This window comes from Haliotis rubra, unplaced genomic scaffold, assembly GCF_003918875.1.
Source record: "Haliotis rubra isolate DU_JTF1 unplaced genomic scaffold, ASM391887v1 Scf680, whole genome shotgun sequence".
Lineage (NCBI taxonomy): Eukaryota > Metazoa > Mollusca > Gastropoda > Lepetellida > Haliotidae > Haliotis > Haliotis rubra.
Genome location: NW_025767391.1, coordinates 186,035 through 213,671, shown reverse-complemented (window position 1 = coordinate 213,671; position 27,637 = coordinate 186,035). Strand labels below are relative to the sequence as shown.

Here is a 27,637-nt window from a genome sequence, read left to right as displayed (position 1 = left end):
CGGACTATGACATCCAGTGTCACGTCTTGTGACAAACATGCGTCTGACCAGTTATAACCCTGATCTTCATGGGTGTCTTGAAATAGATTGGCGTGGCAAAATTGCAATATTCTGAACAAATATAATAGAATAAGCTTTTGGCAGTTTTAATCTACATGAGAGTCATATATACTTTCGAAAAAACCCATGTTTGTAAGCTCGTTGATAGGTAGATTTCAGAAATTCAGTAAATGAAAAATGCCAGTTGGTATCAGTAAAAACATTTGGAAATAATTCTTTATGGTTAATTTAGTTCAGAAAAAGGGTACATTCACATTCCTTGGCACTAAGAATAATCCACATACTGTGTTGTCCCGGCACTGTTTCCGTCGGTAAATATCACAGTGTGAGGCTAAGAATCTGGCATTTTTAAACATCTCAAGTGTATGGCTTATATATTATTAAACCTAAGACTGCAAGTCATGTAGCGTGCTTCAAATAGCAATAAACCTGATAATGCTAGTAATGGAAGTAAGACCACTTACAACTACCATAAATACACCCATAGAACAAAGGTTCCACGAGGGGTCAGGAAATCTGCACTTACACAACAGTGTCCTTTCGTCCTTTGCGAGAGACACATAGTTCTACTACATGCACCATAGATCAACTGTGGCAGATGACAGTTGTAAATTATTTATATTCTGTGAGTATAGATGTGTTAAGTTTACAGGCATGCGTAGAACCGTTGAATGTGCTAAATGGGTGTACGTGTATATAAGAAAGGTCTAATCCGAGTACTCCTGAGAGCCTTCAAAGTGACAAAGTTAGTGCATTCAAATACAAATTGTTGTGATTAAAAATTGCTTTCTAATATTATACGAGTCATAACACGAATGAGGCGTCATTTAAATGGAAACGGGTCAAACAGATATGTTAATGTACGACACCATGTGTACAATTCGGTTTATCACAGAAACATGGAGAAAAATACCCTAAAGATGACTACATAACTGAAATACCCGTTTAGGATTTTTTGACCGACTCGAAAATCATCCACTAAAAGAAATAAACACAATGAGGTGATTTGCGCTTTGTGTTGTCGCAGTTTCATGATTTGGTAGCCAAATTGATCGAAACCTGGAGCAAAGGTTGGAACTGATATGTCTTTTTAACCGAACCTTTACTGCATCTGGCTACCCTGATCAAGACATTATGATGGCGGTCATGCCATTGAAAATAATTCATTCCCAAATGTTGTTTTCAGATAGCAATGCTATATATACTACTAACACTTTGCTAAGGATCACAAAATTCACAACCTTACTTAAACGTAGATTTATGTTTTGAAATTGTATCCATTTAAAACTTGATAAAAAAATGATATGGTAACCCCTCTTTAGGCAAACAGTCACTTTAATCTAACCTTATGCACTTGATACATCAGTAACCATAAAAATGGTTTTCATCGCACAAATCAACCATTTTGCAAATCATGGAACGAGTCATTGACAAGTACACAACACCTGTCAATAGCAGGTATGGGATCCACAAGATGAAATGACATACTGAAACCCAGGGTCCATGCTTACAATATATATCTAAGATAACGGATTTGTAAAGCATATGTTTTTATTCTTCTATAGGTGTTTAAGGGCACGCTACCTCGGGATTATGTACTAGACGTATTCTTGTCTTCAAGACCATGGATAACACTGGATAGCCTACTATATACCAACAGCTGGCGTTGTTGAATGTTTTGATTTCTTTTCCTTACATAATGATATCATTTACGAAGGTTTGAAGACTTCGTTACCTGTACAATGTATCGATAATCGATTTGGACTATATTTCGGTGTCACAACAGCACCGTGTGTGGGTTTTATTTGTTTTATAGATGTAGACACAATAAGAAGAATATTGTGTCAAAACGTTTTCATGACGACTTATTCGTACAGTTTGAAATGGTCCGAACAAACTGCAACATTTCCTGAATGACCGTTCTTTCCAAAATCGTCTTGCTTTGCCAATGTCCCGAACACGGTTTTCATATTGATACGAATTGGATAACCTATTGTGTATAATCGTTGTTGTATATTAGCAGAGCACCAAGTGCTTTGAGGATTAATTTAGATTCAGGTTAATATACCTTTGTATACCATGCTCGTGGAGATGTCTATCGTAATCCGCTGATTACCTGATCAGTCGGATCATCTGCTGACAATAAGATTCAGGGACGGACCGCGGACGAGCGTCTCAGACAAGATAACGTGTCCGTAATCTTCATTGTTAGATAACGGTGATCATTCGAAACGAACCCTGAGTATCAGCCAAGAGTAAATTCCCCAAGGATACGCTTGGTAGGGGGACCCGTCAACAGTTAGGCTACCCGCTGATTGGTTAACAAGGTAGTTGACGTAGTGTAGGAAGTTTTCTATTGCTTGCTATACTACTGATGACTGAGGACAGCTACACCACTGGTTAAAGGCGCGTTCTAGCGGTGAGACTAAAGTCTTGTAGTAACAACTTGTAGTAACACATTTGCAACGTGAGACACCCAAATCGTAACGATTTGAAATCGCATACTAGTTGCAGCCGAGTTGTAAGACACTGGACAATTCCTACTACAAGTCGCAAGATCTCGACCAATCAAATCGCTTAGATCTGTGTTCACCTCAGAGTGACGTCCCTTTTGTTTATGATGATACCATCATGTCGAATACACGACCGAAAAATATCGACCTTCCAGACAGGAAACCCACCCACACTGCTTTAGGATTTCTCTTCTCCTTTTTCATATGTAGACTGACATTAACGCTATCGTTTATTCTTCACTCAACGATTCACACGTGAGAATCTCGCGAGATACGAGTTGTTTGCGCCTTAACAAATACACAAATAACGATGCCGTCACGATCTTTGTTGTTACTACAAGTCGTATGCTTCAAGTTGTTACTACAAGTCGTATGCTTCAAGTTGTTATACAAGTCGCACCGTGAGAACGCACCTCACTGAAACCCCTTCTAAAGGTTCCCTTTTGCACTCGTTCTGGAGGGAGGGGAGGTACGGGGCGTAAAGGGGAAATGGTTCTTTGAATCCCGAATGGACTGTTTTATTTATGAGCGTGGCTTATGTTCTTCCTTGGTAACTTCCAAAATTCTCAGTTCAACCATCAGATCACTCCAGGGCGATTCCATCCAAGAACAGATTCACCCAGGCACTAGTCCTCCCGTACCGCTATACTCACTCTCTTAATGGAGGATTGAGAAGTCGGGTTTTCACTGCTTTATCTATAATCTTCGACAAAAAGGGCACACACAGGACAATAGTTTTTTAAGGCACTGGTGTCATGATTAAACTATTTAAAGAGCGATTTACCTACGGGTTCCTTGAGACTCTTTGGAACTATTTCGGAACCAACGCTCTTATTTGAACCAGAATCAAACCTACGGTGCAGGAATTTTATTACATAATTACTCGCTTCAGATTTGGCCTACATGGTCTAAACATTAACAGGAAGAATCCATGTCCTATAAACGAAAATTATTAGGAAGATTATTCCTGATCATTGTGGCAGTCAAATATCAAAGGTCAAGGGGATATCGGACCTCTCCCCCCCGTCATCATTCATTGTGTCAACCAGTTGAATGGTAGCTCTGATGCTCAGTCTAAGTATGTTCAAACCCAGGTTTGGATAGTAGTATGTGCAATATAACATCGGGCTGGATTTATCAAAGACTGGTGGGTAAGGTGTTCCAGCACCCCATGCTGGGGTTAGTCTGACGGATGCTGAGTCTAGAGTATGTTCAAACCTGGGTAAAAGTGTGTGCGATATAACATGCTGTAGTGGCAAGGACTGATGCTCAATCTAAGCTTGCAGATCCAGGTTGATGCTCAAGCATTCTAAATTCAAAGTTTGCGCCCAATGCTTGGGTAACAATGTACCAATCATAGGTTGATGCTCAACTACAGTGGTTCAGGTTTATAACAATAAGTTTTAGCTCGTAGTAAGAGTATTAGCATGGGAATCCCCTAACGCCAAATATTGTGTATACCATGTGTATATGGTTTAAAGGTTGTATGTGAATAAAGTTGTCATTTTTCATGTTCACCTGTGTTGTTAAGTTATTATAAACACAGGAAGAATCCATAAGCCTATGTCCTATAAACGAAGATCTAAGAAATGCAGTACTTACCTCAGTTATCTTTGTCTCATTTTACTTCTATAAGATTGTGTTCATTACCATCCTGCAATGACCCTCTAGTACAGCATAAACTTGTAAGTTATGTGTTTGTGTTACAAACTACATTGCAACCTTAAAGAATCTATTTAAATTAGACTGAAGTGAACTAAAACACTGAAGTGAACTAGTGTGTTTTCTTGACTGATAAAATCCCTGAGTGTGTGTGACTAGTGTGTGTTCTTGACTGATAAAAAACCTGAGTGTGTGTGACTAGTGTGTGGTCTTGACTGAACAAAAACCTGAGTGTGTGACTAGTGTGTGGTCTTGACTGATAGAAACCTGAGTGTGTGTGACTAGTGTGTGTTCTTGACTGATCAAAACCCTGAGTGTGTGTGACTAGTGTGTGCTCTTGACTGAACAAAAACCTGAGTGTGTGTGACTAGTGTGTGGTCTTGACTGAACAAAAACCTGAGTGTGTGTGACTAGTGTGTGGTCTTGACTGATCAAAACCCTGAGTGTGTGTGACTAGTGTGTGGTCTTGACTGATAGAAACCTGAGTGTGTGTTACTAGTGTGTGGTCTTGACTGATCAAAAACCTCTGTGTGTGTGACTAGTGTGTGGTCTTGACTGATCAAAAACGTGATTGTGTGACTAGTGTGTGGTCTTGACTGATCAAAAACGTGATTGTGTGACTAGTGTGTGTTCTTGACTGATGAAAACGTCGAGTGTGTGTGACTAGTGTGTATTCCAGTATTCCAGGAGTGTATTTCAGTGAGGGAATGTGGTCTACTCCACCTTAGGTATGTCCAGCAATAGCACAACGAACGAACCGGAAAATATCTTCGCACATTGTACCCATGTGAGGAGTCGATTCATTGTTTGTACAATGAAGAGTCCACTTATATTATATAATACCCCGTTCTAACGTATTGTAAGGTCTGTCCCTATTTGCACACAGGAATTGCTCTTTCATCGCGTAGGCTTCCACACCTCAAGGCCACAATAACACCGTCTCTGGGTATATATTAACTTGATTTTACAGTATATTTGCATACCTATGTGAGGCACTGTATCTCATTTATGGTCACGACATAGGACTTACATTCACCATCACCATGCATACAAGACAGACACGTGGTCATGCATCTCTCCCTGGGATGATTTACAAGGGACGTGACGTTGGGTATGTAAAGATTTATTCACATCGTGTCTCTCCTGCAAAACAGTAACACAATTATAATATATGCAAGTATGTAATCGCTGGCATATTGTGCTCAAACGGACATGCCACGGACATATGCAAACATAAGGCTAGAGTGCCGTATTTACAACACCTTCTACAGACTGGGCACTACAACTTGACACTACTCTCGCGATACTGAATTTACACAATGATGACAGTAGTTTGAATACAGTGAGTAAATCCCCACTGGTTTAACATGGTTTATGAATTAGGGTCAGGGTCACAACACCGACAACCCAGCTTACATCACGTAACTGGGCCATTACTGGCCAGTAAAGTCAGAAAATCAGGCCCATTTTAGGCATTCCGGGCCTGTATTATTTTGTACATTGGCGTTGAACTGGACCATTACAGGCACAGTAGTATGGCCCAGTACACAGCTGTAACGGTTGCAAATTGTCCCTTTACAGTTTGGCCGGCACTAAGTTTAATACACTTTCTACTATTTAAAACAAGCTGATACCAAAAAGAAAACAACAATAACAAGAAAACTCAAGTTTATCCAAACGAGTTTAATTCATGAAACAAGATGAAAACATGATGCGTCATTCTTTCATTGACTCAGAGTTCATTGTCCTTCTGGGTGAGCTTGTTTAACAAGTTTGAAATTCAATTCAAATTTTCATTTACAATTCAATCTTTCCGACGTTTTATCCAGTATGACATGATTATCAAACAATACTATAATCTAGCCATATATTGAATTTATGCTTTTGAATGAGGCATGTCAACAGGTTTTCCTTGATCTAACAACATGACATTCATACTGAATGTTTCAAACTACCCTTGTTCCAGCGAAATTCATACTGCATGTTATTTTTCAAAATTTAGCTCAACACTTAACCTTAGTTGAAAAAGTAGTCTCTATAAGTTTTTTCACACCAATACCGTTACGTTTTAGTGTCACATTAAGTCAATCTACATTGAGAAATGTGGAACATGTCACACTCTACCTTTTGTCCACCTCTCTTGACCAGACGACATGGCCTGAGATAACCACCAACAATTCACCAGACAGGAAGTGCACTGTCTGGGCTCAGTACTGGGCCGGTACAGTATTGTGGTGCAGTATTTACGGTAACCACCCATATGGGGACCAGTACAGTTTTGCCTGTAACGGGCCACTAACGGAAAACAAACTTTGGTCCAGTTCTGGCTCTAAACTGTCGTACATTATGCCAGTACCATCGGTACAGGCCAGAACGATGCCAGTACCGGCCCAGTTACGTGATGTTAGCTGGGAAGCTGTAGCCTACACCAGGGTGGCATAGGTATAGTCCCGTAGTCTTCTCTCTATACACCTTTTGTATTATAGCATTTCCCCCTGTTATCTTTCAGTCTTTCTCAGTTTCTAATAATTGCTTGTGATGTAAGTTACTTGTGAGTTATTGTAAATATCTTCGGAGAGGGGTTTAATAAGTTGAAAGAACTTGTCCCCGATCCTTTTCACATTGTGAATAAAATATGTTTAAACTAAAAAAAGGTATAGCAAAGTCCAACGTCGCTGCGATTACATTGTGGGTTTGTCAGCGCTATATCCACGTTCGTGGGTTTCACCGAAGTGGTAATCGTCTTACACCTCCATCACTTCGCGATTGCCTCCCACATCTAACTCACACACCGAGACATACTGGAAACCAAACTGACACATTCATTCATTGTACTCGAAATGACAGCAAAAGGTCTTCTCTATCATGCATTTGTTATTTTGAAGTCCATTGTGAGTGACATGACGAATTTCAGATAATTCATTTTTAACATCATGTTCTGATTGGATCTTTGACGCAGACGAGGAAAGAGAGCAAATAGATATAATTACAACTTGCAGTATGGTTCAACTAAATCTAATACCAAATCACTGGAAAGAGTGTCCTACCTACGTATTAGGCGAGCTACGAGTCGCCAGGCGCGCAGCAAGCCATTTTTGTCGTGTAAGCCCGAAGGGTTGCAAAGCTTTATATTTAGAAGGTATTGAGGGCTTGCCCAACCTTTTAAGCAGCAGTCATCATGTCTAAGCCCTGGCTTTTTATAATGGTAGATACGCCCCTGGTCGTGGATTTTTAGGCATTCCAAATATAAAACGTCAGAGCAAAACAATACCCAGTCGTGACGATCTCAGAAACGACTAATGTTCCTGCAAAGAGTAACATAGCTGTGAAAATTGTATTAATCGTTACGTGTTGATTCCCGAGTTGAAACAAAAAGTTAACCGTGAAGAACTAGGTGTGAAAGCATCAAACAACAAAGCAATGTGATGTAATTAACACTTGTATTCCACAATTAACTAAATTCACAAATCAATACAACAGTATCACTATGGTAGTGCAAAATAGGGCGGCAGAACGAATTCTAAGGTAATAAAATACAAGAACAGTGATTACAATAGCAATGAACTCATCACCGTGTTGTACATTCCCGATCTCTCTGTAATATACTCATGCAAATAATGGTTGTCACCCCGGTCCCCACCCCATCCCACTCACGCCCCACACACCCTCTCAAATAAAAAGGATTGAAGGGGGTGACAACCATTATTGGCATGAGTATAATCTGTGGGTTAAAACAAGGTGGAAACCTCGAGAACTCTGACTAAATATAGCCTAATTCTAAATAGAGCACAACACTGCCCCAAAAGATTATCACACTTAGAACATAGTATCACAATAAATAACACTGCCACATAACAAAAATAATTACTGAAATCTAGTGATAACACCAGGTGGTCGAGGAAATCGTACTACCTCTCAAAAGGTAAGAACCAACATACACAAAGCTGTACGAGTGCTACGATGATCGCTATTCCCATGTTGTATCATAGACTCAAAGCAGTCGCAGCGCTACGATCGCTCTGTGCAGATAGGTCTTGATCATTCTAACGACCAAAACAATGCTAATATGCTCAGGCGCCTTGCTCCAACAAGACCAATGATAAATGTTGCCGAGGTCTGTGGATTGCGGTGGGGATAATGTTGTGTTGACAAAATAGCATACATAGTATTGCAAACTATTAAATGCACCAGATATATGGCGAAACAGCGAGTATCACAATTTGTATCACAGAATTGAGAGGTGATAGTTATAGTTTTGCCTCGCTGTTTGATTCCAAAATCGCATCAGAATAGTGTCTAAGCATGTATCTGACACAATAAGGGGGTAGCATTGTATAGCATATATGGTCCTGTGTCTCTGAGAGGGTTAGTGCTGTATAACAAATTGGTTGTTCGTCACGGAGATCCATTTACAGGTAGCTGTGTGATTCCTGCTCCTAAGGTTAATTGCAACGCCTGTTTGGGGTAATAAAGTCTTGATAGTGTTTATTTGACATACTTAACAGACAGCGCCAGATAGCTCGACGGGTGGTTTATAACTGAATATCTGGCTACACTGGTAGTGATAAGACGTTGGTGACTTCGGCTAAACACTGATAAAGCGTACCACACGCTTATCTACTAACGAGGACTACATGCACTCCGGGTCTCTCCGAAGAAGGTAAGCTGTAAGAATGGGACTTTTAGAAGACCGTGAGACACAGGAAGAAGTTCCCACTCAGTCCTCAACTGATGGCATCACCGACGAAGACAAAGCATTAAATGAGGATGGGGAAGGAGATCGATCTGGGACTGAGGATGAAAAGCTTCAATACAGTTTGATACAAATGCCTCCAGTTCCGCTTATCATCAGTGCAGCTCTACAGGCAAGTACTCTACGTCAGACGTGAACCAAACTGTACATATGTTCATTCGCAAGCATCGGGTAGTACAGTCGTCTTAGGGCTCGGAATGGCAAAACATATGATGAGAATTCAAGTTCGTCCAGATTATTTTCTAGGATTGTCTCTGCTATAATTGCTCGTGGGTTTCTTATGTGTGAATTCATCCCAGGTTTAGAATCGCCCACACACCCTATGCAAGATGTAAACACTTCCTTGTATGTGAACATAGGGTCTCGGTCCTGATACTGTTTGCACACATCATCTGCGATATGCAGCGCCCCACTATTATTAACCATATTACTTTCTTATCGGAACATTTAAGTTGGATGTCTACAGTTCAAACACTACATTTATATGTGAAGATTGTAAAATCTTCCAAAATTTCTATGAAATGTTGTTTTTTTCAAATCTCGATATTCAGTGTTATCAAGATTAACATTAACATAAAGTATGAAGTTACCTGCCACAAGTATCTGTTGTCAATTAGCACTTCATGATTGAACTTGTCATAACATATATAACATCAATTATAAATGGACATAGAATAGATTTTAAATAAGTTCTATGAAAAGAAACCCCATATCAATACGGATAATTAAAACATTAACTGGCATATGCTGTAAACGATATTATTCTACTATATATGAAACGACGCTTGGCAAAACTTGACAATATGAAAAGTGGGAACAATGACACATGTATTATATACATGTGCCGCAAGAAGTCCGTAACTAAAATGTCCGATTGTACATTTCTATATAAAGGATGCACTTAATTTAATTAGGTACAAGTTGTATACAGATCTTCCATACTTCCTAAAGATTACTGCACGAGTGTCTATCAAATACCATTTATGTTAAAACGAGTCATTTCAAAATGTATCGTTTTGAATCAATGAGTTATAAGATACGTAGTACCTGACAGACAGTAATATGTTTCTTTCACTGTTGTCAAAGTATACTTTCAATGTCAACCCATAGAGCAGAACATATTAAGGAGTATTTGTTATTAGGGGGCAAACCGTGTGCTCGAATGTGACATTGGTGAGGTTACGTTTATTATCGAGGGGAGACAACTCTTCGTAGCCACAGCCTGCTTGTATTCCAGGAGCCCGATACTGCCACTTAGGATTTTACTGGTGTTGCGATGATGAAATATGAATAGTTTTTAGACTGTGTGTTTTTAGGCTACGGATCCCAAGATGAGTGGATTCCGAATTCTAGTCATCATCAGTCACGTGGAAGGTTACCCATACCTCAACTCTTTAGTGCTTTTTGTTTAGCTGATAAAAGTGTTTAGTGTTTCGAATTCAATTATCAGAGATAACAATTGTGCTTGCTTTTAAGATGTCTGTCAGGCAATATGCCTCGAACTGTATATGGTTGCTAATTGCTAGTAATTGCATGAAATGTTTCCAGGTTTCTGCGGGATGAATTGATTCGATAGGACATTTTCACCTTTGACACCATAAACACCTGGAAACGTTTAATGTTGAGAATTGTTTTTCGCAGCATTTTTTGGTTTGATTGCCATGAATGAATTTATTAATGTACGAATGGTCACACGGGCTGGAGATGAGCTATTCTTCTTCAGCTCATCAAACAACTATCTTGTCCAATCGATCTCACCATGGACATGCACTGACATTACCGTGTCAAGACGACGCATGAACACTGTCGCATCTCTCAAGAAAATATACCAATGTTGAACATTTTGTATGTTACAAGGGGAGCCGCAATGGAGATAACATCCTCTGTCCTTAGCGGCAATATTCATGTAAATGTTTACTGACTGCTCAAACCATTTTGAAGTCTTTAGTATGGTAGCAAATGATAAAGGGAATTAGAAAAGAAGATTAAATACATGTTGTCATCTATTCTAGATTTGTTTTATTGCATAAATACCTATTTACTATACAGTCGAGAAAATATCATGTGATGATAAAGGTTATTGGCAGAGTAACAGGTCTGGGTTAGATTGAAGCCCGTGTATCCTATCACTGATCACATTCAGAAAAGTAGTCCGTCTAAATCTTACATTAGGTCATCACCACTGAGAAACCGAGCACGGACCTGGAATTCGATCTCAGACATATGTTCGGTTCCAGCTATCTTGCATGGGCTTCTCAACCATAGGTGTGTAGAAACTGACTGATGACAACTTCATTCGGATAACATAGTGTGATTGTTCATTTTCTTGTCCTCTGGGGAACTGCATAAATGTTGTGCTGTGAGTTTGAAAATCAGATCTTACATTGTATTGTATATGGGGAAGACATGATAACACACGAAAAACCCTCGTGGATAATGACTATCTCACTTTGTTCCTCATATATTGAGTTATATTTGTTTTCTTAATATACAATTTTTATATAGTTTGTATTCTTTCCAGGGAATGACGTTATCCTCAGTGGTTTGATTGGGATTGGAGTGGTTTGATACTAAGATTATATCCTTCCAGTGATCACTGTATTGTCTGGTCCAGACTCGATTAGTTAGACCGCCGCCATAACGTTGGAGAGCGGCGTTAAACAACAAACAAACAAACCAAAGTGCGCCAGGTTTAGGTCACTCAAGAATGTTTTGTTTCCTTGGATACACTCACTCTTCAGTAAACAATTTAGCCCAGCATACAAGCATGACATAAAGTTTCTCCTGCATCAAGCAGGCAAGCGGTGATACAACGTGAATACTGTTCAAAGCGGCGTTTAACCAGACTCACTAATCCACTGTTATCATCAATTGTCTCAAGTTCGTTACGTTCTAAACATATAACGGTTGTGTTTACGTCTTTTCTCCAGCATGTATTGTTGAGCCTGACATCGTGTTTGGCCACAAGCTTCATCGTCTCAGACGTGTTGTGTGCAGCTGCTGATAGTCCTATAAGAACGAGGCTGTTCTCTTCAACATTGTTCATGTGTGGAATTTGCACAATTTTACAGACGCTTTTCGGAGTAAGGTAAGATCTTTGTAAACGAAACTAAAAAATTCTACGTGGCTTTTCAAGTTGGACTAGCCTTGTTGACACGACCTAGAAAGTGGATGGGGTATCATGCGCTTGGTTACAACACTGATGGTGTTGCAAGTTCTATTTACGGAATAGTCATGTAAAATATCTTTACCTTTAATCAGTCAAAATGAGCATTAACTGTGTATTAACTGATATATTTCAAAAGCAAAACCACGAAACAGCTTTTACTTTTTGAAAATGAAAAAAAATGAAAGAGAAATTGCATGTCTTACATGAAAGTATAACATCAAAATAGGGTAGGTTTAATCTACCTTATGTAGTGATATATACTAGCCACATAAAGAAACTGTGCATTGTCAAAATATTATCCCAGTTGATAAGTACGATAACAATGTCAAAGGTACATATAAACTTTAATGGAGGGATCATGAGACCATAACAAGTCGGGAGAATTTCAATTGAAAAGTCAATCACAATGACGTCACGAGCCCACAAGCGAGACAGGGGTCAAACGACCATGTCACAAGCTCAATAACGGGTATGTCCACCATCGGCATTGAGAACAGCAGTGCATCGACGACGCATAGAGCCTATCAAACGTGCAAGGAAGGCTTGTGGGATGTCACGCCAGATTCTCTCAAGTTCTGTTGCAAGGTCAAGGACGTTATCTGGCGGATGAGGAAGACGGCGTAGACGTCGATCCATCCAAGTCCTGGGATGGTTCGGGCAGTCATCACTGCAGTCTGAAACCTGTGGCGAAGATGGGTCACCCTTATCCATATGTCCCGTTTTGGCGTTGTTACACGTGGACGTCCAGAACGTGGCCGATCGATGACGTCATTTGTGTTCTGGTAGCGTCTCACCAGTGCAGAAATGGTGTTCCGGTGGCAGTGGAAATGTGCAGCCAGTTGTCGTTGAGACATTCCCCCACGGACCATCCCAATGGCCTCATGACGTTGTGCAGACGTGAGCCATGGCATGCTATGCGTTTCAATAGCCGTTTAATTTTTTGAACGATTGCAAGGGCAGGGGTTGAGCTTTCCAAAGTGACAGTATTGTGTGGCATTCATTTGCTCTGTTTCTCTTTCCCGGAATGCAGGTGCAACAATGTATTGCACGTCTCAAGGACGAACCCACTGACGTCACGGAACGTGGCACGTGCATGCATGTTGGATACATGTCACTAATCTCTGAGTTTAAATCCTTATGTGTCTACACAAGTTTGATAAATTTAGATTTTAAATTTTTGTATGCACATTTTCTTTATGTGCCTAGTATATATATCCTCTGCACAAAAACAAAAAACAAACGGAAACGCAAAAGTAGCACAAAATAGGTTTTTTTGTTATTTTCACTTTATTTTATTTTTTCGCATTGGTACAGTTATATCCTTCATACACAACACTATTCAAATACACAGCACAATGAAAACAAGCCTGATAAGTGAGATCGAATAGATTATGTAAATAAGATGTGGCATGATGACCAGAAAGCCGTGAACTTGCTATATTTGGATACAGAGTACGCATTGTATGATAAGTGAGATCGAATTGATTATGTAAATAAGATGTGGCATGATGACCAGAAAGTCGTGAACTTGCTATATTTGGATACAGAGTACGCATTGTATTTATGGAGATTGTAACTGTGGTTTAATTTGGCTTTGAGACTTTCAAGGGTTGGACATATATTTGCTAGTTTTCTGGAATATATATAGTAACGAGCAGAAAAAACGCGACAAAAAACTTTATTCTGTAGACTCGATCCTACTATCAAAAAAGCCGAAATACATTGTTTCTAGCCGCCAGTAGCTTGTCTCGTTGGTATGGAATTATCTCCCTTGGGTTCAGGGATGGCTTGATCACGTGACCTCGTTGCTAGCAGACGATACCGAAGCTTTGCCATGACGTTACAAAACAACAGAAATCGACTCTTGGCATATTATGAAGCAGGTATTACATCCGTAACTAGACTTGTGAAACTGACGGGACTGCATCGGGCCTCTGTTTACCGAAATTTGAAGAAAATTGACGCAGGGTTTGGCGCAGAGCGACAGACTGGATCGGGACGTCGTGCTACTCTTGGGGCAAATGACAGACGACGTATCGCGCGTCTCGCGGCGGCGTACCCAAACTGGTCTGCAAAACAGCTTGCTGTGAAGGTGTCGAGTCAAGGAACCTCTAAGGTATCAGAATGGACAATCAGAAGATCTTTAAAGCAACCTGGATATGTCAAGCGAGTGCCGAAGAAAGTTCCACTGATGACAACATCACATATGGAGAAAAGGCTCGAGTGGTGCAGGGAAAAGCAGGGTACAGACTTTTCAAATGTGATTTTTACGGACGAATCAAAGTTTCAGTTTTATAGGATCACAAGAAAGAGGTGGTCAAGAGGTGGACGTAGCTGCAAAATGGTTCCGAAGTTCTCACCCAGTGTCATGGTTTGGGGTGGTATAGGCAAACTCGGGGTAACGCCGCTGCTAACTATTACAGGAAGAATGGATTCAAGCTAGTACTGTCAACTTATACAAGAAGGCATATTGGAATCCCATATAGAACAGAGTGGAATACCTTTCAAACTTTTACAGGACAATGCACCTATACGGTATACCTAGCCAAGACACCTGTAACTGGTTTGAAACGAGTCACGTGACCTTACAGAAAGCCCCAAAAGACTGTTTTCGATCCAGGTTTATAGTAGTGTCCGTTTTATCTTCAATCCAATTTAAAAGGTCTTGCCACAGCCTATTTACGTATCTGCATTCAAACATTCTTTTTCAGCCTTGCAAAAAGGGGTGATTCTATGATATTATAGTTGTATAGGTCTTTATTGGTTGTGACAATTCTGTGGGCAATACGATATTAGTCTTTCCTTAGTGTTATGATAAGCTCCACATGGTACAAAATGATAGGTATTCCATATGTCAGGTGGACAATTGTGATGAAGGTCTTGTTCCCATTTACATTGATATCCTAAACTTGGAATATATTTAACCTTGTTTAGTAGCGTTGTGTAGAAAATATTGCAGCCTTTCTTATGTTCATAGAGTATTTTTACATTCGGGGGAATAAAGGGTAAATGTCCTTGCTTTGTCAATATCGTAGCTTCTTGTTTTGAATATTGTTTTATTGAAGATAACATTCCCGCATATTCTAAGAAATATGTCTCTACTCTATATATCTCTTTAAGCTCAGTGAAAGACAGAAAGGATTCATCATCTTTTAATACGTCATTTATATATTTTACATTTGCTTTTAAGTAGTGTTCATATAATATAGATTTGTTTGAGCCCATTTCTATTGGGTTTATATGTTTTACCGTGTTATTTAAGATATTGTTGAATTTAGACTTTGTTGTAAATAACCTTCTTATCCGTGGTATTTTTTTATATTTTATAGTTTCTAGTATATCTGGAACTTTCAAGCCGCCTTCTTTATAGTTTCTGATTATCAAAGATCTTTTAATTTTGTCTGGTTTTCCTCTCCAAATAAATGCGAAGATCTTTTTCTGGATCATTTGAATTGTATTCATTTTGGAGTTTGGTAGTGAGGAAAATAGATGATTGAGTGTGGGCAATATTAGGCTTTTCAGGATAGTTATTCTGCCGAATGGTTTGAGATCTCTTAGTGACCAAAGTTTCATTAATTTATCCATTTTCTTTAGTTTATCTTTATAGTACCTTTCCACCATTTCTGCCTTATTATGTTGAAATATGATACCTAGCAGTCTGCAAAACTGTGTAAGCGAATATTCTAAGTCAAACATTTTTATCCCTTTTATTTTGTCATTTTGACGTAACATGTGAGCAAGGATTTCTGCGACTATGAGAAATAGATATGGCGATAGAGGATCACCTTGTCTACAGCCTATAGTAATGTGGAAGAAGTCTGATGCAAAACCATTTATTGAAACGCTAGAATATATGTTATTGTAAAATGTTTTAATCCAGTGTTTGATTGATGGTCCAAAATTAAAGAAGTTTCTCAATAAAAGACCATTCCAAATAGTGATATTCATACCATATGAATACCAAATATGAATGTCTCTCGGCGGGAGTGATTTGTTTAATTTTTATTTAAAATATAAAATGTCAATCTGTAAACAACTTTTGCGTTTATATTTTGTCAGAATATATATTGTTATTTTGCAGCCTAAGTCCAAAAGATAATTTAAAAGCTATGTTTCTTTAGTTGTGCAGTTCATAGTTATAGTACTAGTGCTTTGCAAGTGATGGAATATTGACTGATAAAGTTTCAACTCGTTACCTTTCCTAATAATATCCACAATAATATTTTAGAACCTTATTTTACCTTTTCTGGACAGACTTCCGGTTTTTCAAGGACCTTCGTCATCATTCTTACCAGCACTGCTTGCAATACAGAACAATGTCGAATGGTCATGTGTTCATGTGACCAATGGAGGTTTGTATGTACGAGGGGCGATCATAAAGTATGCAGAGTCACAAAGAAAACGATACAAATGCAGTTATTTTTATGTTTTATTTTTCTGCATATTATCTGTCAAGCTCAAGCAATTTGGTTTTGCTATGTTCAAGTCTCACAATCCCCATTTTGTTTGACCTTTTATCTTGGTACCCTAAAAAACGCAAAATCTACAATAAATGCATAAAAAACTTGAGGAAACAAAATATGCAAGAAGTATTTTGTGTGTTTGAGATTGATAGAACTCCCCTAGAATCACACTGAGATATTAAAGTTCATAAAAAAGGCAATTTGAAATTACAATCGCTTGTTAAAGTGACTCCCCCCTTCATGTTGACTGTAGGAGCTTGTTTTGGAGACACTACCCATCCCCTTTCAGATGACGTAATCATAAGGACATAACTTATTCTGTTTTCACTTATTCATACATGATGCCAAGGGTTCAAACTAAACACTGAATGGTCACACAAGTGTCAGTTCACAATATATTGTAAACAATACCAGCTTGAATATCTGGACACAATGTTTTAGGAAGATTGAAATGGGGATGTCCTTAAAAAACAGCCCTCGAATAAATATAAATTAAGCAATCCAAACCTTTGACTGTTGATTATGACGGGAAGTCATCCAACACTATACTGAACATATTTTATATGATATACTAGACAGATCGTTTTTCATTTTCTGCAGTTTTGTTAGAAATATTATACCCCAATGTGTTGTGATGACTAATATCTCGTTAACCACATTACCCACATATGTGAAATTTTGGATATGACTTTGCTAAAGATTCCTTCAAAATCAAATGGAAGCTTCTCAAACATTGGACATCGAGAATATAGTTAGTCTACGTACTTTTTGATCGACCCACGTACGCTTATGTGAGGAAGATCATTTGGAGGAATATTGCATAATAACTGTGGATTCTTCTCCACAGCAACAATACCTGAAACCTTTTTTTACTTCTATTTCACGAGTTTTCTTATATTGCAATTTCATGATTAGAATTCATCTTCTTAGTCCATTATATTAATAAGTAGGTGAACTAGTTATATATTCGCATTTATTAGAAATGCTATTGCTAGTCGTTTCTTTGTTGTTTAGGGTTTGGGATATATATCAACATATTACATAAATCATTGCCTGTAACATTTTGTTGCATTACAGAGTCCCATACCTACAATGAAAACAATGTGACAATATCTCAGTTTAACATGACTGAAGCGTCTTCAACACACGTGTTATCTGAAACGGAGAGGTTGAAAATGGTAGGAACAATTTATTAATTGATTCTATAAGCTGATATATATTGTGTAGAAGGATTTAACTTGCTTTATAATTTATGGCAGTATTCACCTGAAAACATAATATGAGGTAACATAGATTCTAATACCCAAGGTCACTGTATATGTTACCTTTTCATAAAACATATTTCGTTCATGAAACGTAATATGCTATTATTCTAAAGACGAGTTTATGCATTTTAAGCAGTTTGCTTCAAATCAAACACAAAAAGAGTAATTTCTAACGCTATCAGCAATATTGATTCTATCATAATTGGGGTTTGGAACAAGGCAATGATGTCAATTATTGTTGATCAATACAAATATTTGTGAACACCTTTTTTGCTCTTGACTGAAAGGTATCTTGGACAATATGAAACTCATGCTTGTGGTAAAAGCTGACTGAAATCGGAAAATCGTGGTCACATATACCTAGGATACTGCCGAGGTAGCGTTAGGCACCATTTACTTGAATATAGATCTTGCCTGATATGTTTTCAACCTATTTCCTACGAATTAAAGAACCTCTAGATATCCTTGTACACTGGTATTTTGTCGTTCTGTCGAGGTCTTATCTTCTTTGTAGTTGTCTGGAAGTTTAATGGCAGCTTCTCTGGTTGAGATACTGGTTGGTTCAACGGGACTGGTTGGTGCTATGCTTCGTTACATTGGACCTTTGACCGTGGCTCCTACAATATCACTGATAGGACTTTCCTTGTATAAAATCCCAATAATATATTCAAGACCATCATGGGAAATTGCCATCACGTAAGTACCTTAAGGTTAATATATGTCCAATATAACATATGCCTTTTACTAAGCATTTTTTCACAACTCTTATCCCTGCTTAGGACCTGCTGATAGAAGCATATGGAGTATAGCGGTAATGTTACCCCCACAATGAATAATGTCAGTATGACATTAACATCCAGTCGCATTCATCTCATTTATTATACCATGGCACAAATGTCACAAATGCATATAATGTATGAGCAACGCATCTGTCACACATGCAAAAAGGAAAGGTAATTTTCAATTGAAAAAAGGAAACATAAATACGATATGATTCAAAATAGAGAAGTGCATCAGTCATCATTTGGGTTACGGATGCTTCCAATTTGGAAAATTTTAGCCAGAGTCATATCATTTGATGTTGACTTCAATGGTTGGAGTTTCTGGAATATTTCTCAACGTAAAGGGAAAATTGACTTCTGGATATTAAAATAATCCTCTTGTCATGTGGAGAGTTTAAGATGTATGCTTTTTCACGTTATTCCTATATAATTTTCAGAAGTTAGTGCTGAATTACTAGCTGTGGTGTTTTCCAACTTTGACATTATTTCGCTATCCCTCAGAGCTGCTATCATGGTCCTCGTGTTTACGCTCTTCCTTAACAACGTGGAAATACCACTCCCCTCCTGTCGAAAGAAAACACCAAAGCAGGGGAAGAAGGGCGGTGTTCGTCTTTTCGGATTACTTCCGGTATGTCTAAAATGTGTCCACGTGTCTCTAGTCTCGATGATAATGTCTCCCTATTTGACAATTCTGGTGACTGTTATTCTCGATTTCGAGCTGCAAATTTGACATAATGTTGTTGCTGTTTGGTTGTATTTGTATAATTTTTATTTCAAAGGATAAAATAGTTTACATTATTAGTGATGGTTAAAAAGATCCGTGATTGTCAAACAAATTTTTAATTACCTTAGCGAATCAGACATTCCACAAAGTGCCTGATTATGACGAAACACGTCTCCAGAAATCCGACATTCGAGGAACGTCTTTCAGATCCTGCTAAGCATCCTGTTGATGTGGATAATTTGCGCTGTTTTGACTGTCACCAACGTCTTCCCGGACGACCCAAGCAGTGTTCGTTATATGGCGAGGACGGACGCTAAATCGTCGCTGATACAACTAACTCCCTGGTTTATTTTCCCATACCCAGGTATGTTGCCACATACGTATTGTGAGGAAACTGATTATGTCCTTGAAAGGTGTATACGTGACCTACAGAAGGCACTCTGATTTCCCAAAAACGTATTACTGTTCGAGAAGGGTGGCAAGAGACACTTCTGGTAACGGCTAGTGTTACGTCTAAAGGACAAGACTCTGACCAACTGCTATTCCTAGGATAACTGTTTCATGTTTGTCTGATAACTCATGCCTTGTTATGTGTATATGACATCACCAGTATCGATCTACGCAACTGGGACACGATGGTATATATATGCACCGCCTGAATGACCCCTAACTTTTAAATAAACTATAATTTGGGATTACATAGTACCAAGAAATGTTCAGGAGGCTTAGGAGACTAGGTGTAGTCAGACCTTTTTCGTAGTGGGTGTTGATCAAATTCTTGAGCATCCTACAGGACTTAGCCTCTAGACTTTGAGCATAATAATGTCTACATCTACATTTCAAACGAGCACTAATTGGTAGAGCGTAGTTCTCCTTTAACAAAATGTGGGATAAATTCATAATATGCGACAGTACATGGAGCTTCTTAAGTGGCTGTGGGTGGTTTTGCGTCTGTTTTAACATTTTATGTATATATACTTTATGTGATAACACCAATTCTGTTTGTTCAACTTGTAAAAGTATGCATCTCGCCCACAGCTGTACTAGCCGTAGTAATCGTATTTTCACCCAATCACCAATATACAACAATATAATACACATGAAGTTGTGATATGCAAAGATGCGTTAATAAAATCTCTACTGGAACTCGTCTCCAAAGATATGAAACTGTTCACTTACTTTTAGTTTATTGTATCCTCGGTAAACAGCCTTATACAGGTATATTAGTACAGATATATGCCATTTGATATACATACATGATATACATATATGCCATGCCGTGCTCGGTCATCATATCTCAACTTGCCAATCACAGGATTGCTTGGTCCAGGCTCCATTGTTTGCAGACAGCGTCGTACAAATGTAATACTGCTGAATGTTGCGTCCAACAAAGCAATACTTATGATATAGTCACAACTATAAAGGGTTTTGTCGTTTCCATGTACAAAATTGGTTCATCTGGGGTCTTTCATTCACAAATTTCATACCATAGAGAATTTTCCGATTATTTAAAAATGAAATGTGAAATAAGATTGATTCGATTTTGTTTCAGGTCAGTTCGGAATGCCGGGTTTTAACGTTGCGGTGTTTATCGGGTTTTCTGCATCCTTCCTGTCATCGTTGGTAGAGTCCGTGGGGGACTATTTTGCTGCTTCGAAGGCATGTGAAGTAGATACTCCGCCAAATCACGCGGTAAACAGAGGGATCTTGATGGAAGGGCTAGGTGGCCTTCTATCTGGTGCCACGGGTGTCGGCCATGCTACGACGTCCTTTAGCGGCAACATTGCAGCCATTTCTGTGTCGAAGGTAACGTTAAGAAGGTCATAGATATCTAACGCCATGTTGCTTCACAGGCTTTTCTTCATTAGGAACAAAATTATATATAACTATAATTGTCGGGGTTGTGTTGACGTTGGGGTTTTAAAGAAGTTCTTTTCCCCCAAAACAACCGGCTAATTTCAAAGAACACTGCATTGTAGGAAGCTGTGTCCGATACATATGGTCTCCACTGTTATACTGTTATTTTAAAGAAGAAGCTTGATCCTTCCGTATGTTTTCGTTATTCATCCTGTTTCGGTTGTGTCGAACATCGGATAGCTCGAAGTGTTTACATAGGATCCTTCAACTTCAACTCAAAAGTGTATGCCTGTTTACCCAGAAATAATAAAAATGGCACAACTTTACTCCCATTTAGTAGATTGGTTGTTGGTTTCAAGCTCATATATGCGATTAAGCTCTTGGAGATTTTCTATCTATTCGTATCAAGGTATAACATCTGCCGGCATCATTATTAGAACTACTAAGTGCGAATTAGTTTTCTGTGTTAGTTTTCTGAAAACATTGTTCTGACGTGAAACCGCGATCTGAGTGGTTGTCATAGACACTGTTTTGCTGTTTCAGACAGGGAGCAGGCATGTGATGATCTGTGCAGGAATATTGCTGCTTATCTTTGCCTTTCTTGGGAAGTTTGGTGCTGGGTTGGCTTCCATACCCAACCCAGCTTTAGGGGGTGTCCTCATCCCAACGTTGGGGATGCTGGTCTCCCTTGGGTTGTCTACACTCCGTTATGTCAACTTGACTTCGTCCAGAAACCTCACGATTTTGGGGACGGCAATGTTTGTTGGTATATTCCTTCCTGAGTGGATTAACTTGCATCCAGACTTTATCAACACAGGTAAAATGCATCATACAGATAATAATTACTTGTATAACTAACCACCCTCGGCGGAAAAAGTAAACGATCGCATTGTTATCCAGGGGTAAGTTAGTTCATGTTCGTTATGGGAAGGCGGAGGAGGGGGTTGTTTGGCAAGACAAGTCCTGGACCAAACACGTTTTCCTTAATTTCAATTTCACAAAAAGAACATGGATCGTTGACGGGACCTGTTGGATGTGTCTGTCTTGCCATAGCAAAACTTTAACTACTTAGAATTTTTTGTATTTGCAGGAAACACTGAAGGGAATGCCATTTTGAAAGTCATCTTTGGTACTCCAATGTTCCTGGGCGGTATGATTGCTGTGATTCTTGATAATACTGTGAAAGGTAGGCAATAAACAAACTGATGCCGCTGATAATTACCATCCTGTTGTCCCATTTTCGCAAAATGTTTTCCTTTGCCCCGGCCAACACATTGATAGGTATACAGAGCAGTCTGTAAATATCAATGTCCTAGCAAGCCAGTTCGGCGGACCGCCTGTCAGTCTGTATTGAACCGGAATTATCGTCACTGTTCCCAAAATATTTTTTGGGACCTAAACATCGCAGTTATTCAAAGGATACAAATACGCTTTTTCCAGGTTCGCTTGAGGACAGAGGAATTGCAAAATGGCGGTCGGGTCCAGATTCGAGCCCTCAGGAAGGGGAAGCCGTGTCCAATAAGATTCCCTTGTCGGTTGCATATGGTTGGAATTGCATACCAAGCCTCTACAACAAGATGCAATTCCTGTCTTACCTGCCTTTTATGCCCCCGAACACTGAAATACATGATTTGAAATTCTCCTCAGAAAAAGATCATATCATCTAGATATCAGCTGCTTTCAAATCCGTAGGGAGCCCAGATTTAGCCTGTGGTTGTCGAAAAGAGTGAGTGAGTGAGTTGAGTTTTACACCGCACGCAGCAATATTCCAACTATATGGCGGCGGTCTGTAAATAATCGAGTCTGGACCAGACAATCCAGTGATCAACAGCATGAGCATCGATCTGCGCAGTTGGGTTGTCCAAGCTTTTCATGAGTTGGCAAATAAGAAATCCACTCTGTTATGGCATCCCGATTTTTCGTTCTAAATTAAATGCTTTCAGTCACCGGATCGACTACTATATGATGTCGTTGTATCGAACTTTCATATATCGAAGTGACTTCCCGATTTAGTCATAATTTATATCGAACGTCGGATGTCTCGAGATATTTCTCGAAGTACAGGTTCCTTCAACTTTGGGACAACGGTGTTTGACTGCAACTGGAATATTACTGACCTACTATATCACTCTTACATTATATACTGAGTCAAAAAAGAAACTTCACATTCTTTCTTCAGGGCACTATAAAAGAATTAGAGATGGTAAGATGGTTAAATTGTTATTGTTTCATTGCTGAGATCTGTGTGAAGTACTCGATACACTGACAGTGCCATAATCAGTTCCATTAGGCTACACCGCCGTTCCAAAACATGGGTATACAGAATGTCAAGTCACAAGAATAAAAATGCGAAATTTCTCAGTTCAATATCGTGTATGGCCGCCCCGCGCATTCACCACTGCCAAACACCGTCTCCTCATCGACTGCCTGATGCTTGTGAACACGTGGTTGGGGATTCTGCGCCATTGCTCTTGTAAGGCAGCGCCAAGTTCCTGCAAATTCTGAGGTTGGTTTCTAAGACCACGAAGCCTTCTCCCAAGTGCATCCCAAACGTGCTCTATTGGATTAAGGTCAGGAGACCTCGATGGCCAGTCCATGACGTTGATTCCAGCGTTTTGAAGGAAATTTCGTGTCAACATCGCGGTATGCGGCCGAGCATTATCATGCTTGAACTGTAGACCTGGGCCATGAGCCGCCATGAAAGGAACGAGTTCAGGGGTGAGCACCTGGTCGCGGTAAGCAGCAGCTGTGAGGTTTCCACGGATGACCAGAAGTCGGGAACGGTTGTTCCCACAGAAAGCACCCCACACCTTGCAACTTCCGCCCCCGAATCTGTCGACTTCCTGCACACAACATTGGGCATACCGTTCCCGACGTCGTCTCCAGACTCTATGCCTGCCGTCCGCGAATCTGAGAGTAAACCTGGATTCATCGCTAAAGACGACTCGATTCCAGTCTCTCTGGGTCCATCGGAGGTGACGTTGGGCCCACAGCAGACGTTGACGTTGATGAAACGGCGTCAATATTGGCCCACGATATGGACGTCGAGAATAGAGATTGGCAGCCCGCAACCGATTTCGAATGGTCTGTGAGGACAGTCGACCTCTAAACATCTCAGCCCTGGTTCGTGTAGCCGGCAGAAATCTGTCACGTAGGTGACGTAGGACGATTTGACGGTCTTCTGCTCGTGACGTCAGACGTGGACGACCCGACCTTGGGCGATCAGAAGTGGTGCCAGTTTGTTGTAGACGACCTCGCAAGTCATACACAGTACTACGGCTGCATCCCATTGCTCTTGCGACGTCAATAACTGATCTTCCCGCTTGCAACATGCCAACGGCACGTTCACGGTGCACATTTGACAATCGTGGCATTTCAAGTACCGTTAGAACTGTGGTTTAAAAGTGTTTTTTCAATTCTTGAGGCCAATGCAAACACGTGCATATGAAGAAAAGCTCGATGCGAAGATCACGTGATCGACTGCACGTGCAAAACCTGATTTGGCACTAACGTCATTTGCACGACGAATGCATGGTTTTGAGTGGGTTTTGCTAACGTTTTTCTAGAGTCGAAAGATAGGGATCCCATTTCGGATACATAGATGTATCATCAGAGACAAATTATTCATTATTTTTCAAATTACATTTTGTGACGTTTCTTTTTTGACTCAGTATATATACGCCATGCTTCAATACAATGTTATTTGTTACGTGGTGTTGTGTGCTTTTTTACCTGTTTAGGAGTGTGATCATAGACTTGTTTCATTCACTTAGTTTAAAAGCTCGTTTGTAGACTGGTGGTATTTTGGAGTTTTGGAGCGCCAGTATATAAGTTCATACCCCTGGTAGGTTGCCAGAACGGATATATTGTCGGATATGACAGTGCAATCTGAATGAAAATGTAGGGGACCGAACTTTGGAAGCTTGATTCCCCGGGACGCCAATGAACTAATGACAGATCTGCAACCGGACGCAGATCTGAAACGATGACGCTCGTGAAACAACACTGGGCCGGAACAGATTCCATAGAAATGTAACTTAGCATTTGAGTGTGAAACCTTCAGCTAGCCAGGTGGTAATATCATTATGGGATACATAATCACCCTGTACATTCCAAAGACCATAGAAACACAGATGTTTAACAATGCTCAGTTTGTGTGGTAAATAAACATGATCCTCTATCCTCCTCTCGATCCCCCTTAATCCTCTCATAGACATCTCTTAATGGTAATGACCATTTCCCGTGGGTATTGGCCTCGAGTTTGTGTGTAGGTTCCCAAGACAGGTTCCCAAGACAAGATAATCTCAATTTTCAAACCATGATGATTGTTTCCCAACTTTCAGAATGAATTATTAACAGCTCGTTGCGATAAACAATAAGACACAGACCTTGCCCCACTACCCAGCAACAAACGCAATTTGACTGAATGTGTGGGTCAATTAGGTTTACAGTCGTTTTGAACATTCTTCCAGCTATGTCGTGTCTGGTGTATGTGGGAGGAGAGCCCGGAGTGATGCAGGTCTATGACATTTACCGTTTGATGTGCTTGATAGGGTTTTCATCATTATAATTCTCCACATACGATAACTCAAAGCAGAAGTTGAGTACTTTACATTTCATGTCCGTTTCTGTCATACTCCATACTCTGACAACATTGATTCTCACAATTCAAACACAATGTCTTTTATGTTTTGTTCCAGCGAGTCTGCGTGTGGCAAATAGAATAACGATTAAAAATGTGCTACGGATATTGGCAATAATTATAAAACCGATTCTTTCAATCAACTAGGTGAAGTATTGATCGTAACTGCTGATCCTTTTAACAAATACCGACATCTCTGTACTTGGGAGACAATGCAATTGGTTTTATGGCTCAAATTTAGATTGAATATTGACCTATTGAGATCAGAATAGACCTACACATAATTGTTGAAGTATTGTGTCACGCAAGTGTGGTCTCAAGTCTATCCCAGGAAGTCCAAACCTGGTATACGTAGCTCGCTGTTGCTCCGACATGTGACATTAACCAGTATTAACTCTTTGTTGAGTAACCTTTCTCAATTTGGCGTGCTTCAGTCAAGTTATGCTGACGTGGTCGAGTGCGTTAGATCGTTGACGTTGTGCGCTGGCGATTATGTACCTCTCCCTGAGAGTGTGGGTTTGAATCCCGGATGGTACTCAACCCAAGTAATAAAATCTCTACTATACTGAGAAAGTGTAATCACAAATATAACGTGCTGCATTTGATCATTGTCTAAATGTCATTCAGTATTGTTAAACACAGTTCCTGTTCACAACACGAGTCACGTGCAGAGCAGTGCTGTGATGATAACTGATGCCACCCCATACAATTACCCTTCGTCCTCCCGAACCTTCGGCCTGCATAATGGCAGCAGGCGGGACCTCCAGTACGCCTTCGGATTGGGAAAAGCTGAATCCTGATTCGTCTGAGAACTTCTTGCCTCTTGCCACTGTTGATGTCGCCAGCGCAGGTGGTGTTGGGCCCACTGCAGATGTTGTTGTCGGTGTCGTTGAGTCAGCATTGACCGTCAGTGACATGTGACTCCCGATGCGCTTAGGCGTTTATAGTTTAATAGTTGTAGCTGACCTTGGTGCTCGTCACACTAATGTGTCGCCTTGATGTACGGATCCTGAACGGATGTAGTGCCCCAAGACCGTCTTGTTGATAACTGTTTCTTTCTGCACTGAAACTAAATGATGTATGTTTCACCGGCCCAATGAACCCTAGGCCATGTTCGTAATTTACAAATTCGCAGAGTCTGCTAAACGCCAGCCATTCCTGCTTGTGTCTGTTGTGACGAATGACGATATTCCCTCAGACCACAACCTGGAGCATGTACATGTACATATACAGTAAAGTTTTCCGCTGTTGTCAAAGCTACCTCTGGCTGACATGCGTTTCAGTCCCACCCTGTTCGGCTGCTTGGTTCATACCATGTCTTCGTACAAGAAGGCGTTGATGCTGGCATGTCCTATCAATAACATGCGTATTTACATGCAGCACCCAAGCAGCTTTAAGATATTGCTGGGTGCGACGTCAAACAGACAAATCATTAAATCCATATTATCAGTACATCCATATCCATATGCGTCAGTTGCTCAAGGTACGTTATTGCTAAATGGGCGAGACTCCTGTACATATATCGATTTAAACGTTATGATTGTAATATGTAAAGAAATAAACGAAGACGTCCTTCAGGAAAATGATCGATGCTACATGCCATCTACAATTGCATACTCATGCCAATAATGGTTGTCACCCCCTTCATTTTTTTTAATTGGAGGGGGTGGGGGTTGGGGTGGGGAGGGTGGTGACAACCATTATTGGCATGAGTATATATGACTGAATGTCGTTACGGAAACATGAG

General features: G+C 39.9%; 1 protein-coding gene and 1 long non-coding RNA gene across 2 annotated transcripts; both read left to right on the top strand.

Moving 5' to 3' along the window:
- Window positions 1-232: 232 nt before the first annotated feature.
- LOC124258062 lies at window positions 233-14,858 on the top strand. The gene is made up of 3 exons (XR_006893492.1): window positions 233-243; window positions 6,684-6,687; window positions 14,778-14,858. It is a non-coding gene; the product is annotated as an uncharacterized LOC124258062 (long non-coding RNA).
- A 6,096-nt stretch (window positions 14,859-20,954) lies between these two features.
- LOC124258055 (solute carrier family 23 member 1-like) lies at window positions 20,955-26,690 on the top strand. The gene is made up of 4 exons (XM_046692132.1): window positions 20,955-21,197; window positions 21,792-22,065; window positions 22,339-22,434; window positions 26,533-26,690. The coding sequence occupies exons 1-4, from the start codon at window positions 20,955-20,957 to the stop codon at window positions 26,688-26,690; spliced, it is 771 nt and encodes a 256-aa protein (XP_046548088.1).
- Window positions 26,691-27,637: the final 947 nt, after the last annotated feature.